The sequence below is a fragment of the Acanthaster planci genome, linkage group LG11 (assembly GCF_054643075.1).
Source record: "Acanthaster planci isolate LZ-2023a linkage group LG11, COTS_SCS, whole genome shotgun sequence".
Classification (NCBI taxonomy): domain Eukaryota; kingdom Metazoa; phylum Echinodermata; class Asteroidea; order Valvatida; family Acanthasteridae; genus Acanthaster; species Acanthaster planci.
In genome coordinates this window covers 4,515,551-4,530,477 of record NC_141787.1, presented here as the reverse complement: position 1 = coordinate 4,530,477, position 14,927 = coordinate 4,515,551, and the positions used below count along the sequence as shown (strand labels likewise).

At 40.6% G+C, this 14,927-nt stretch overlaps 2 protein-coding genes across 11 annotated transcripts in view; both read left to right on the top strand.

Moving 5' to 3' along the window:
- LOC110981560 (uncharacterized) overlaps positions 1-12,665 on the top strand; it is a 54,545-nt gene extending 41,880 nt beyond the window's left edge. For all 9 annotated transcript variants that reach the window (XM_022239197.2, XM_087143244.1, XM_022239190.2 and 6 more), the window contains 2 exons: positions 5,786-5,843; positions 8,040-12,665. In XM_022239197.2, the coding sequence (XP_022094889.1) occupies positions 5,817-5,843; positions 8,040-8,492 (480 nt within the window). In that variant the 5' untranslated portion in view covers positions 5,786-5,816 and the 3' untranslated portion in view covers positions 8,493-12,665. The remainder of the gene's footprint in view (positions 1-5,785; positions 5,844-8,039) is intronic.
- An 844-nt stretch (positions 12,666-13,509) lies between these two features.
- The window catches only part of LOC110981566 (uncharacterized), a 28,443-nt gene continuing 27,025 nt past the window's right edge, over positions 13,510-14,927 (top strand). For both annotated transcript variants that reach the window (XM_022239214.2, XM_022239212.2), the window contains exon 1: positions 13,510-13,627. The gene's annotated coding sequence lies outside the window, so the exon portion shown is untranslated. The remainder of the gene's footprint in view (positions 13,628-14,927) is intronic.

Sequence of the window (14,927 nt, the reverse complement as noted above, 5' to 3'; positions counted from 1 at the left end):
AGGGTATGGAGAGGTAGCACGTTGCCAGATGAAAGAATTCCTTTAAGGTGGATAGTTGTGTAATCTCAAGCTAAGTACAATAAGGATCCACGACACATTGCACATAATCTTGCAGAAGGATTTCGGAGGGGGTAGATTGTTGTATCCGACGACTACGTTTACCACTGTGCCAGAGATGGCCACGACACAGGTGTCGATAACTACCAACTTGACACACAAAAACTGAAAGATGCTCCGCCACAACTGCTCCAATCACTGAAGAATCTTCCTGCCCCCGGTGACATCACAGAGAGAAGAAACAGACGGTAATACACGTACATCTGTCATAAAAATGTGATTCTAAAATATAGTAACATTGAAGTTTGATCAAGCAACAATCTGGCTATGAATTTTAGTTCATTAAGAAATCCATTTGACGTTGACGATGATGCTTGAAAAGCGCTGTTTCCCGTCTTATAAATGTGAACCCGTAACATGTCAATCCAATAAAACAAAATCTCAAGACCAAGGCTTAAAGTCGCCGTTATCAAAATACCTGTACTCGATATGCTTATTTATTTTGCAACAAGCTCCAGCGAGTATGTTGAATTTTACAGCTGCAAATCAAAACATTTGGGAGGAGTGGCGTGCATTGCCAGAGGAAGAAAAGAAAAACTACCAAAAAAACAACAAACAAACAAACAAAAACGCTATAGCTGCTGAAAACTAAAGGATTGGTGTTCTGGGTATGTACTTGGGTAACATTAAGTAGCAACAACGAAAGTGACGATCCAACAAAGCAAAAAAAAAATTGACTAACTGACAGACTAACAACCACCGGCTTAAATGATTTTCTCGACAAACGTGGAGACACAAAACGCTGCAAATTGTGCCCGCACCCCTTCCCTTCCCCTCTCGCACTCCGCGTTTGACTTAACAAGACTCAAAACACTACCAATTCGTGCCCGCATCCCACTTCTCCCTTCTCATGCTCCACTTTTGCCTTCTTGCACACACTTCCCCTTCTCGCGATTTTCCCTTCTCGCGCACCCCACTTTTCCATACTCGCACCCCACTTTTCCCTTCACGCGCCCCTCTTTTCCCTTTACGCACTCTGCTTTTGACTCGACAAAAATGAAGGCTCAATACGCAGCCAATTTGCTCTTGTGCCCCACTGTTTTTTCTTTTCGCACCCCTCTTTTCCGCTCTTGCACTCTGCTTTTAACTCAACAAAACTGAATACTCCCCACACTGCAAATCCACGTCCGCACCTCTCTTTTCCCTTCTCGCACCCTCTTTTGACTCGAAAAAACTGAATAATCTGCACCCTGGAAATTCGTTCCTGCACCCCACATTCACCTTCTTGCACCCCACTTTTCCCTTCTCGCACCCCTCTTTTGACTCGACAAAACTGAAGGCTCAACACACTGCAAATTGGCGCCCGCACTCCTCTTTTCCCTTCTCGCACCCCTCTTTTCCCTTCTCGCACCCCTCTTTTCCCTTCTCGCACCCCACTTTTCCCTTCTCGCACCCATCTTTTGACTCGACAAAACTGAATAATCTGCACCCTGGAAATTCGTTCCTGTACCCCTCTTTTCCATTTTCGCACCCCACTTTTCCCTTCTCGCACCCCTCTTTTGAATCGACAAAACTGAAGGCTCAACACACTGCAAATTGGCGCCCGCACCCCTCTTTTCCCTTCTCGCACCCCTCTTTTCCGTTCTCGCGCACCCCACTTTTCCCTTCTCGCACCCCTCTTTTGAATTGACAAAACTGAAGGCTCAACACACTGCAAATTGGCGCCCGTGCTCCTCTTTTCCATTCTCGCACCCCACTTTTCCCTTCTCGCACCCCTCTTTTGACTCGAAAAAAACGGAATAATCTGCACCCTGGAAATTCGTTCCTGTACCCCTCATTTACCTTCTCGCACCCCACTTTTCCGTTCTTGCACCCCTCTTTTGACTCGACAAAACTGAAGTCTCAACACACTGCAAATTGGCGCCCGCACCCCTCTTTTCCCTTCTCGCACCCCACATTTACCTTCTCGCACCCCTCTTTTGACTCGCCAAAACGGAACAGTCTGCACCCTCGAAATCCGTTCCTGTACCCCTCATTTACCTTCTCGCACCCCACTTTTCCGTTCTCGCACCCCTCTTTTGACTCGACAAAACTGAAGTCTCAACACACTGCAAATTGGCGCCCGCACCCCTCTTTTCCCTTCTGGCACCCCTCTTTTCCATTCTCGCACCCCACTTTTCCCTTCTCGCACCCCTCTTTTGACTCGACAAAACTGAAGTCTCAACACACTGCAAATTGGCGCCCGCACTCCTCTTTTCCCTTCTCGCACCCTACTTTTCCCTTCTCGCACCCCTCTTTTGACCCGACAAAACTGAAGTCTCAACACACTGCAAATTGGCGCCCGCACCCCTCTTTTCCCTTCTCGCACCCCCTTTTCCCTTCTCGCACCCCTCTTTTGACTCGACAAAACTGAAGGCTCAACACACAACAAATTGGCGCCCGCACTCCTCTTTTCCATTCTCGCACCCCTCTTTTGACTCGACAAAACTGAATAATCTGCACCCTGGAAATCCGTTCAGGAACCCCACATTTACCTTCTCGCACCCCACTTTTCCCTTCTCGCACCCCTCTTTTGACTCGACAAAACTGAAGGCTCGACACACAACAAATTGGCGCCCGCGCTCCTCTTTTCCCTTCTCGCACCCCTCTTTCCCTTCTCGCACCCCTCTTTTCCATTCTCGCACCCCACTTTTCCCTTCTCGCACCCCTCTTTTGACTCGACAAAACTGAATAATCTGCACCCTGGAAATTCGTTCCTGTACCCCTCATTTACCTTCTCGCACCCCACTTTTCCCTTCTCGCACCCTCTTTTGACTTGACAAAACTGAAGTCTCAACACACTGCAAATTGGCGCCCGCACCCCTCTTTTCCATTCTCGCACCCCACTTTTCCTTTCTCGCACCCCTCTTTTGACTCGACAAAACTGAATAATCTGCACCATGGAAATTCGTTCCTGTACCCCTCATTTACCTTCTCGCACCCCACTTTTCCCTTCTCGCACCCCTCTTTTCCGTTCTCGTACCCTGCTTTGGACTTGACAAAACTGAATACTCTGCAGACTGGAAATTCGCTGCTGTACCCCACATTTCCCTTCTCGCACCCCACTTTTTCGTTCTTGCACCCCACTTTTCCCTTCTCCCCCCCCTCTTTTCCCTTCTGGCACCCCACTTTTATTTCTCGCACCCCTCTTTTCCGTTTTCGCACCCCGCTTTGGACTTCACAAAACTAAATACTCTGCAGACTGGAAATTCGCTGCTGTACCCCACATTTCCCTTCTCGCACCCCACTTTTCCTGTCTTCGCACCCCTCTATTGACTCGACAAAACTAAAGGCTCAACACCCTGCAAATTCGCGCCCGCACCCCTCTTTTCCGTTCTCATACGCTCTTTTGACTCCACAAAACTGAATACTCCCACACACTGCAAATTCGTTCCTGCACCCCCTTTTCCCTTTTTGCACCCCTCTTTTTCGTTATTGGACCCCGCTTTTGACTGGACAATACTGAATACTCCCCACACGCAAATTCGCTCCTGCACCCCTTTTCCCTTAAGTTCTCGCATCCCACTTTTCCCTCCACGCGGGGGACGTTGGGGGCACAGTCCACTGAGCACCATAGGAAAGCACACATGTACACGTAAACAGAGTGTAAACGTCATCACAGAGATCAGTACATGTACATAGGTCCATTCTCTGTGAAGGAAACAGCCAAGTGGGTATTGTCGACGGGCGGATCCAGCCCCATTAAAATACAGGAATACGATGGACAGGCCGGGACAAGACAGGACCATAGAACCCTCACAAAAATCAGCTCATACACATGAAAAACACTGGGGACATTTTGGTAAAGCAGTTCACATTGACTTCATTATTTCAGCACTGTCTTCAGGACAATTTTTACTGTGATTGTACAGTTGTACAGTACATGGACAAGTATATAATTAGCCTAGTACGTGCCCAGTGGAAACCAGTAGGTGATCAACTGATAATATCCAGATATCTCAACAGAATGAAAAACAAAAGACTAATGAAAGCCATCTCAAGATGTTCCCGAAGATGTTCCGAATAAAGAACGAAATATTAAATCATCATGATTTTATCAGTCTTTCTGGATTCTCATATTGAGTTGCCCAGTGGACTCAACAGAGTATACTAGTCTGCAATGGTTCAGTTCCGTCATACAATGCACTGTCCAGTTCAAAAATTGAAAGCGCACGCAGGCATACATTCTCGGGGAGCTGAGTTTTCAATATCGTTGCCTTAAAGCCAATTTGAGAGGAGGGAAACTACTCTATTTCGTTTTGCTGCGACTTCCACCAGGCAGTTTGCAAATTTTCCCCACTGCACTGTTCTTTCTTTTTCCTTACTATTGCTGACTTTATGAATTTAATATTCGGGTGCTTGACAAACCCAGCCACCGCCTTGAAAGTCAGTGCAGTGGTAAATCATGAAACCACATGCTGTCACAGCGCTCGTAAAACCCTGTGGTCATCCCGCTGTTTATGTGCTTGCAATTCTGGATCTTGAAGGCCACTGTGGGCGTGGGGCAAGGTGAGCATGTGCAATCTTATTGGCTACGTTCTGGGAGTACACAAGCCATGGGCGCTGTTTCCTTATTGGTCCATTCTGGTTTGTACACGGACCATCGGTACCGATGGTCTGTGTACAATCAATTTAATGTCGCTTCTATCGAGAGTGTCCGAGTAATGTGTATATTGGGATTAACTCCTTCAATGTACATGTATGCATTAACAGGTACATGTATTTCACTGTTTTATGGAATTCCAAACATATCAGAAAACTAAAAGCTAAGTCATATGCAAAGTTAAAAGATGCATTCATTATCAAATGGCATCGAAATTGCCATGGTCTCAATATATTCTACATACATGTACATGTAACGTGTACATGAACAGTGTTTCCACTGTGGTACCATAATGCAGTACGCATGTGTGAAAAAGTGGTTTGGAAACTTTACATGTACACACGGTATCTCTGTGGTGTCTCATTCTTTGGATAGGGAGGAAGACATCGTCACCTGAATGTAAATGTACATGTAATATAACATGATATCCCTTCCAGTCATTCCCCCCTTTCATACTATGGATGGGCAATTAGGATTTTGGCCAACTCCCATGGCTCTCACTCATTGGCAATGATTTAATATCAAACCACATTGCATGTAACCAAATGTACATGTACATGTATATGTTTGGGACAACTAGCCAGGTACCCAGTACCCAACCAAAAATGTAGCTAGTTCTGTTTTGTCAGATTTATTTGATTAAGAAAAATACCCACATTTGTGAATTAATAAATGCTCTTGTGTTTTTTTATGGATGCCAAAGCTGGATTGGAAAGGTAACTTTCAATAACAGAACCGACACCTTTAACTCTGGGTGTGGTGCCAACGGATGGATCGGGTCAAACCAGAGTTTAATAGACAATAAAGCGTGTAATTGTGCCACTATTGAATATGGCTGTGAGCATATTATTGTGCTTCTTTCTATGCATCAAATCTGTATGAAGGCTATTGTTAACACTCTGACGATATCAAACTGTGTAACAGTTACATGTGTCTGAATGAGCCAAGTGGTTCTCACACATGTACATGCACATGTTGTACATACATGTACATTTATGGGTAGGAAATAACTGGCCCGACGGAGGTCCATGTCACTGGTTAAAAAAACTAAAAAAGTGACTTTTTTCTTCTTTACTTTATTTGCAGATTTAGGGCCAATACGCTACCTGAAGAAATTATGAGCAGAAGGAACCGAGAGTATAAAGTAAGCTGTTTATTCTTAAACAAAATTCGGTATTTGATTGAAAGTTAGTGAGAAAAATGCAAGGTGTTTTTATTTTAAGTTTTGATTGGCATTTCATGAGGACAGTGACATGCATGTAGATACTGTGTGATGAGCAACTTTTTTCCTGGAGGCACATGAAGAAAGCAAAATTTTCGAGTTAGCCCCCCCCCCCAAAAAAAAGAAACACAGAAACCTCACAAATTATTTGGGAATATTTGCAGTGCTTCAGTAGCAAATGACAAATTAAACAAATAGCTAATACATTGCTATATTCCTTACATATCGTGTCACTTCAGCAAAGGCTGCATGATCATTTATTCACTCAGAACCCCAATCTTCCTATCAAGGCTTTTGGCTAATTACAGGTCTGTTTTATTCATGAGACAATTTCAGAGTAATTGTGCTACAGTTTAAGTTGGTTTCTATCAACCTTGAGTTTAATTGTATTTTTAATGTTTTGCTAATTAGGCTAATTTTGCACAACCTTGGGCCGAAAGTACCAGCAAATTACTGGATGCAGTGTGCTGTTGACTGGATTTCCTTCCCTAATTGACAGGTGCAGTTTACACTGCAGCTTTCCTGTCATTGCAGTCTGTGTTTTATTGCCATATTGATTTCATGTGCATTTATCTTAAGCATAGAATTTGACCAATTAAAGATTGCCAATTAAAGGAAACAGCAACAAAACATAGTTTCTGAATTTCCCCCTTATTAAGTACACTCCAGACTAAATAAAACTAAAATAAAACACGGTCACATGTTCTTTTCATTAACTAAACTAACTTATCCAGGGTATTTTGGAAAAGAAAGAAACAAAATTGGATGTATTATTACCAAGTCAATATTTGTTTTGCTATATTTCACTCAGACATACATTTGAGTATTGCCTTTTTTCAGCCAATAAAATATTAGATTTTAGGGATGTTGTGAAATTGCAATAGACAATACCTACATTGTTTTTACTGATATCTTAACACATCATTACAGTGTCCTTACATGTACATTGTCTTGGCAGCCTCCATCAGGTTTAAAGTCAGTTTTTGACAAAATCAGTGTACAAAGCAAATCTTGTTTTTAATGTACTGTAGCTACAGGTAGGCATTCACATAGTGTTCTTTCAAGAGGACAGTGTTTTTGTGGTGGTTTCTTTAGACAAATACATCTAGCAGCAATATTTCTTTCAGACTTGCATATACCGGTATTTATTATTGTACATACACGTACAGTGTACTTTAAGACAACATAAAAATGTAGGACAATGACTGCCTTTGCATTTGGCTCAATGTTTAATTCATTAGTGCATCTCGGCCATGTCTTGCCAATTTTTGTGTATGTACAGTGTACATGAATGTATCACTTTTCAGACGTAACATATTGAATTTGGCATTATACATGCATATCAAAGCTTCGTTAAAATTGCTTTGATTGAAACAGTTATGGGTGTGTTTTAATCGTAAGGAATTTTGGTTGAATTTTATGAGGAACACAGGATGCATAATGTGGCCTTGTCCTTTAAGGCACATGTACATGTACATACAGGATACCAGGTTATTGCTGTATACATCCCATCCTGCACAGAACACTCAGTAAGAACTCCCACGATATTTATGGACACCATTGTTACAATGTTTTTTACATGGTGATGTGAAATGTTGCAATGTTTGCCAGATGCTACATACATTTATGTACAGGTACATGGACATGTAGGTGTAGACATAACAGTGGTCAATTTTGACATAGCACAAACCCGATGTCGGCCCATTTATATTACTCAACACTGGATTTTCCTCCGTTTTCAAAGTGGTACCAGTATATTTTCTAGTCAATGAAGTACAAAAACAACATAAACTAAAAATTGCCTAATACGAGGCTAATATGAGCTGACATTTAAGAGACTTTATAATTATAAGTTTTTGTCAGTGTTTGTATGCACACATCATTAAATCCATCAAAATTTAAGACCATCCAATCTGAGACATTTGCTAAAATGCAAAGTGGAAAGATTTCGTTTGATAGAGCAGTTTTCACCAGAGTTTTACATAGTTTAGAGCCCCCAATTGAAGAAGCTGATTCATAAACAGGGCTTGAAGCCAGATATTTGAAAGAAACTGGAGAATGGGAGGGAATTGTTCCCCCGATGGACTGACCATTTGCTATCCACATTTGCTCCTCCAGGATGTTGTACAGAAACTTGTTGGTCGACAGACCAATGCAGCCCGTGGATCACCTGACCAGCAACGACGCCTTCAGCAACGTCACATGCTACAGCAGCTACGACAGCATGTGTCAGAAGCACGCTATGAGACTGGGGAGGCTGTGTCACACATCCAGGAAGAGATGTACAAGCTGGAAGCCCGTTTTAGCCAGCCTGGTAGCCTGGACAGCGACGAAGGCATTACCATGCCTCAAGCCACAGGGAACCATGCCAGTGTTTCACCGTGTAACTCTGCTGCTGCCTCATCAACACCGGACAAGTACCAGAGTGACACACTGCGAGCAATGCAGGACCTCATACTAAAGCGACGAGAAAGTGAGAAAGATGACAGTGACCCACATGAGGCTGGGGATGAAGCTATGAAAATGGACAGAGGGTTGGTCCACTCTTCAAAAGACAGTCACATGACCTAAGACAGAGGACTCGCTTCGAAATTGAGTACTATCGTATTGTGTATATTATGAAAAAGTTAAGGCCACTTTTGCAGAATAGCCTTTTAAATTTTCTCTTTTTTTGGCCTTACTTTTCCAAGTCTTTGGGGAGCTCTGTGGTACAGTCAAATTTGTTTAGGGGTGGTGGTATTCAAAATTAGTTTAATTGTTTTTTAAGGAATGTTCCATCCTACTCAAAGAAATTATTTATGCACCCAAAAATAGTTTAAAATTCCCATTAGAAGTGGAAAGCAATACAATGATAATGCTGACTTTTAATCCCTCTCTCAGCTGTCAAATTTGAAATTATAGGGCAGAGAAATATTAAACCTTTAGGTGATCATGGCATTAAATTGTCAATTGTAATGAGTAAATCCTTGTTCAGTTGAACTGAAAGTATGCAAATGTGGTAATGATTGATTTATAAGATATACTCATCCTGTACATCAAGCTATTGCTGGACAGGCAGGATGTGGCTGGGGAGGCTGTTAACTGAGATAAGAAGGACAAATAATGGTGTGAAAGATTTGGACAAGTCCTCCAGTCAAATGAATGAATTAGCCACGCAGAATCAACAATTTACCTGGAAATAATTTACCCAAATAAAGTTGAATGCCACTGCCTTAGGCCCTGCATTTTACAGGTCACAAAATGTCATGTTCACAATTTGTCTTGCTCTGTTGATCATGGTAATGGGTTTATCGTGCCGCATCCTAACCCTGTGGGAATTTGAGCTGATCTGAAATGATAATGGAATATCATGTGCAGTTACTGTAAACATACTCTGCTTCATAATTTGGTGATACGCAGGATGCAGTTTAGGCTGGGAATTCACGGAAGAGAATTGATTTGGGAAAAAAACCTGCAGAGAAGTGACAGCATGACACACAAACCAAACCCCACTCCCTCTCCCCATTGCTCCAACAATCTCACATTCTTTGAGAGGATGATGTACACATTGCTCAGGTTACATGAATTATTCATGTAGGCACATGATCTGACCAAGTTGATGCACCTCTCAGATTTGAATAATAATGGATGAAAAAGGATCTCCTCTGAGCTAGATTCCACCATGGTCAAGACACTTGAGCCTGAAGCTAAGAAGAGTGCCAAGGTTTGGTTGATGAGTGGAATTGTGCAATGTGGAGATGGTACTTTTTTAAATACTTGAGCTTTCATTAGCACTCTATGCTCAGTGCTGTCCAAGAACATTCAAGAAGAAAAATGCCAAATTTATCTCAGTTTTTTTTGTCTCAAACCTGTGACCAATGTTTTAGCAGTGATGATATTCTTTACAAGCAGTAGGCCTCCTTGATAATCTTTGAAACTGATTGTTTTGGACTTTTGTTTACTTGTTTCATTTTTAATATCAGAAGAACTCTCAAAAGACTTACATATGGAACTGATTTATGCCATTGTCAGTGTCAGGAATCATTGATCGTTTAGGTGAATTGCACGTGGTTTAAATAACCTTCATGTACAGCTCAAGTCCAGATTGCACGTCCTTGTGTTACAGTTTTTTGGGCAGGAATTTTTTTAATACATCTGTTCATTGCTTGTCACTTCAGTATGTATGATCGTTACATACACTTCATAAAAGTGTAAAAAATAATGCTGACTTTGCACGGCCAGTTTCAGTTAATGTATTGTCTGGTTTGTGAATCTTGGCATTTTGATGCCAATTATAAAAGAAAATAGCGGCCACTCTTTCACGATGGCGCGTCTGTATTGTGCAATATAGAAAATGTGCCCCCAAAGTTTAAAAGCATATACCCACAAAGAAGTTTACTGGATTTTAATTCCTAGAATGTGTAGTCTCTAGGCTGAGACCCTCAGCAACAGAAACAACATAAAATAGTATAAAATGCAGCCAGACTGTGGAATATTTTCATATTTTGCAAAATCCCAGGATGATGTGGAAGACTAAGCCTGAGCCTGAATTTGAAAATAGTCCTAGATTTTGTTTGGATCCGACAGATTATTTTGTTATTTCAAAATGTCTTTAGAATACAAAAAGAAAAGGCCTTAATAGTTCACTTGTTTTGTTTTCACACTTTGTTTGAATCATTTACAGGGTTAATATAATATATTTCAAACTATTTATCATTCAATATTAATGTATTTTAACATTCTATCATGTACATAAAATGTATTTATTGACAAAGTTTGTTTATATGCACACAGTACTACTATGGTTTAATTCATGTATAAAGGAGGTGGGATAGTTCTGCCTGGTTCTTTGACTTGTAAAATATTTACTGGATATAATATGAGAATATTTAATATTTTGATACACCGTACATTTGAACAGTTATACACATACGCATAGTTTCCCATATGGCTATATTCCTATATGAAGCTTTATACATGCATGTATGGATATGCATACTATTCAGCATTTTACAGTAGTGTTTCTAATTAATATTCTAGTCAAGATTATAAGATAAATATGTAATGTACATGTACTTGTAGCAGTTCAAGCTCAGTATTTCTGGAGATTAGATTTCCTGGTCAGAAAATGTAGTCAATCATACCTTTTACCTTTTCCCTTTTCCACAAATGTTTATAGTCTGAATGTGTATTAATATAATGTGAACAGTCTTTGCAATCCATCCCCCTCAAAATCAGGCAATACTAAAGTTGTCCATTTGCAGTGCAGACTCTGATCTTGAATTTTCATTGTCACTATTGTTATGTTGAGATATTTTTAGAAGTTGATATTTCATCATGCAGGCTGGCAGTTCTCATTCTTCAAGAATGCATTTTCTGGGGGCAGCTTGCATTTCTAACCAACTTTGTAATAAATTCTCAGTGTTGGTGCCTTGTATACCTGAAGGCAGTCAGAGAGCATGGAAGTGGGTTAGGGTTGCGGGATCCATTCTTTCGGTCCCTGGGGGCATCTCTTAGGTCGTGACAGTAAAGGGTTAGCTTATAAGCTATGTCAGCACTTTGGATGCATTTCAAGTGGAACCGCTACATCCTCACATTGGGGCCCGTTTGTAAGCTTCAGATTTGATAGTTTAAACACACAATTTCCCATGCCCAGGGGCTCATTAGTCAGAAAATGAAAAAGGGCTTTGTTCATCCAAACATTTTATGCAGTAATTGGACAGTTCATCACAAATCCTGGGACTATTGAACTTTCAAACTAATGCAGTGAACCATCAAACCCTCAGGTTGCTGCCATAAATTGGTCAATTCCTCAATCTACACTCCATGCCATGCATGCAACAAAGTTCCTGTCAAATGTGGGGTTTTTCTTTTGTATTCAGGCAAATAAATTTGCCACAGATGTGTCAGCCATAGTAGCTTTGTCACCATATTCATTTATGTGATGGGTAATTTATTCTGGGTAACATTCTGAATCTTAATGTTGTAGTTTAGTGTTAAACATTTGTTTACTTGAATGCGGTTTGCACTGTCTTTCGGTGCTCGATAGAAAGCCTTAAATATTTTGGCACATATTGTTTTTTGTTCAGTTATGAGTAATTTAGCTTCAAAATGTAGTCAGAGGTTGAAGTTGGTATGTCAACTCAATTTTTGTCTTGATAAAAATTTGTAATGACAAATGCAAACAAAAAAATTTCAAATATAGGAAATATCAAATGATTATTTTAAATTTGAAAGCTCTTGTACTGAAGAAGTGCATTATTTTGTTTCTTTATGGACTTATACAAAAAGTTATGTTCATGGGTCATTCAGTTGGACAGCATTATAAATCATTTTAAGCATTTTGCTCGCAAACTTGTCAAACAGGATGGCTGTGTTGTTTATTATTTCTTTAAATTGTAGTTTTATGGTGACTAATTGAAACATTTAGGTCTAGAAATATCCCACAGGATCCTGCCTCTTCTGCCGTCATTTATATTGTATGTTTCAAGCAGAAACTTGCATTCATTTCTTATAAATATATTTTTTCAAATTTGGGTGTAAGAATGGAATTTACCACATGGTTTCCCAGTTTGGTTGATATTCATTGTGATATTTTTGGACTTCTGTAAAAACAGTGTAATTTCACAAATCTTGAAAGTGTGGTTCCAGTTTCAAAACATTATCATTTTGTTAAACATCGCAATTGAACATTAGTAGAATCAAATTTTTAAAAATTGATGAGAATTCTGAAATAAAATGACACATTTTTTGTTCTGAAAATAATTATTGTCAGTTTAGTGGGCATGAGTTCCCTTGCCATTTTCCTTTCAATAAGGATTATCTTTTGTTGGACTGAAAATATGGAAATCAATTCCCCATCCTTAAGATGACCCTTCTCATAGTTCCCCTCATCAAAAGGTGGGTGTCTTCTCTTAAAAAACCCCCCAGAACTTTAGATACCTTGGCTCAAGTTGTCTTATTTTTCGTTTTGAGTTGAATTCTGTTTCACCACTAGCCTTGATTGGACTGAAATATATAGTCAAGGGATTTATTTAAAGAATCAGCAGGCCGAAGTTGTTTCGACCCGGCATTGTTACTTGAGTCAGGGGTGGATTCCCCCCCCCCAAAAAATGAGCCAAACATATGTTTAAAAAATAATGGAAGGCAAATACTTCAGTCTATTCCATCTGCCTAACCTTCAAAAAGCATGTAAAAAGCCTCAAACAGTAGCTTCACCCCTCAGAAAGGCAATATAAAGATTACATGAATAAATTTCAAACTTTTTAGACCCCCCCTAAAAAAACTATTTTACCCCCTTCCTCCCAAAAGGTTAGGCTGGGAATTAATGGTTCTGTGTGCAGGGGTGTGAAAATTCAGCTTTTAGCCGATTTCAGCTTTTCTAGTTTAGATGTTGAGCCTGAATCTCAGCTTTTTCGTACACGTGGTCTGAAACTTTAATATTTCAGATATATGCTGGCTGGTAAGCTTTTATTTTAACTGGCCACTCACACACCCCTTGCTTTGAGCATAATAAACGAAGAAAGCGATCAACTTCAATGCTTTTTCCTAGCAGAAATGGAATTATTAATTCTACAGGGGGCGCCCTGTACAAATGATGGATTTCGTCACCGCATCATATCGCGTCACGGCTTCATGCATTAAAATATCGGGCACATGCTCCAGTCACTTGGTGTACTCTGAAAACCTCTGGCTCTGGAACTCACCGTTTTTGTGTTCTTTTTCAGGTAAAGTTATGAAAAGATCTTGCATAATTAGAAACGGTAAACATTAAGAGGAAATTTTATTTAAAACATACTGGATGTATTACCATTGTTGTCAAGGAATGACACTATTAGTAAAAAAAAAAAAAACGAGTGCAAAGCGTCAGTCTTGTCAGTTCGCCCCATCACGCCACGTGTATTTTTATACCATGTCCACTGTAAGAAGCGTGGAGTATCCCAAGTCTTGCCCCGAAATCATATCGAGGCCTTGCCTCCACATAAAATACATGCACTTATTCAGGCTTATCTGTGTGTGCCCTTAATGAAATCCCTTGCCATTAGCCCTAACATTGGCAATCCTATGTAGGGCCTACACTAGCCCCACTACTAGTGTGGCACGGACTCTCACTCCCGATCCATCCTTAGCCACACATCCGTATGTGCAATTTCGTGTCAGCGTACTGAACACTTTTGGCGCACCCACTTATCATCGTGGGCACAATTTCTTTTGCTCATGAACATGATCCTTGACCTTTCCGTTTTCTAAAAACCATTTATTGAATGATTTCACTCACGTTATTCAGGTATTTTCCAGTCTTTTTGCCTTTATCCGTTCACTCTAACGGGCTCGCTCTCACAGTCGCCATCTTTAAAATAAGGTCGTTGAACATTACATCACTTGACCCCTAATCTTCGCGACGGCTGTTCCGTGTCAAGACATCTAAACTGCTGCCAAAGTTTTGGCCCATTGGTACATGCAGTCGGCGTATTAGACATGTCTTTACATGGAACAGCCGTCGAGACGATGAGGGGTCAAGTGACGTAATGTTCAACGACCTTATTTTAAACATAGCTTTGTTTTGAGTACCAAGAAAGAAAAGGGCCAAGACCATGCCGTTTTCAAAAAAAGTGCAAATACTTCCTGATCAGCGTCTGAGAGTCGTGTGGTTCACATGTGTACTTGTGAAGACAAGCTGCGACTAAATGGTTCACTATGGCTGTGATCGATACACAAGACATGGAAATTGGCTACAGCCACTTTCCGTACATGTGTGTGCAATTCTTAGTCGTGCTGATTGAAATTGCAGTTGGCTGCAGCATGCTGGGGTCACACTGACCAATCACAGGGCTCCTCATTATTTATGCCCAAAATGAAGGAAGACAAGCACAAACACGACCGACTAACGACTTGATTTGAAGTCTAACAAAAGGTGTGCACAAAATTCAATAAAAGTGAAGGGACTCCTGGTATTATCCAGCAAAGCGTGGCAAATATCGCTAGCAATTGTTCCTTTTGAAAAGTAATATCAGTACTTTTTTGAAG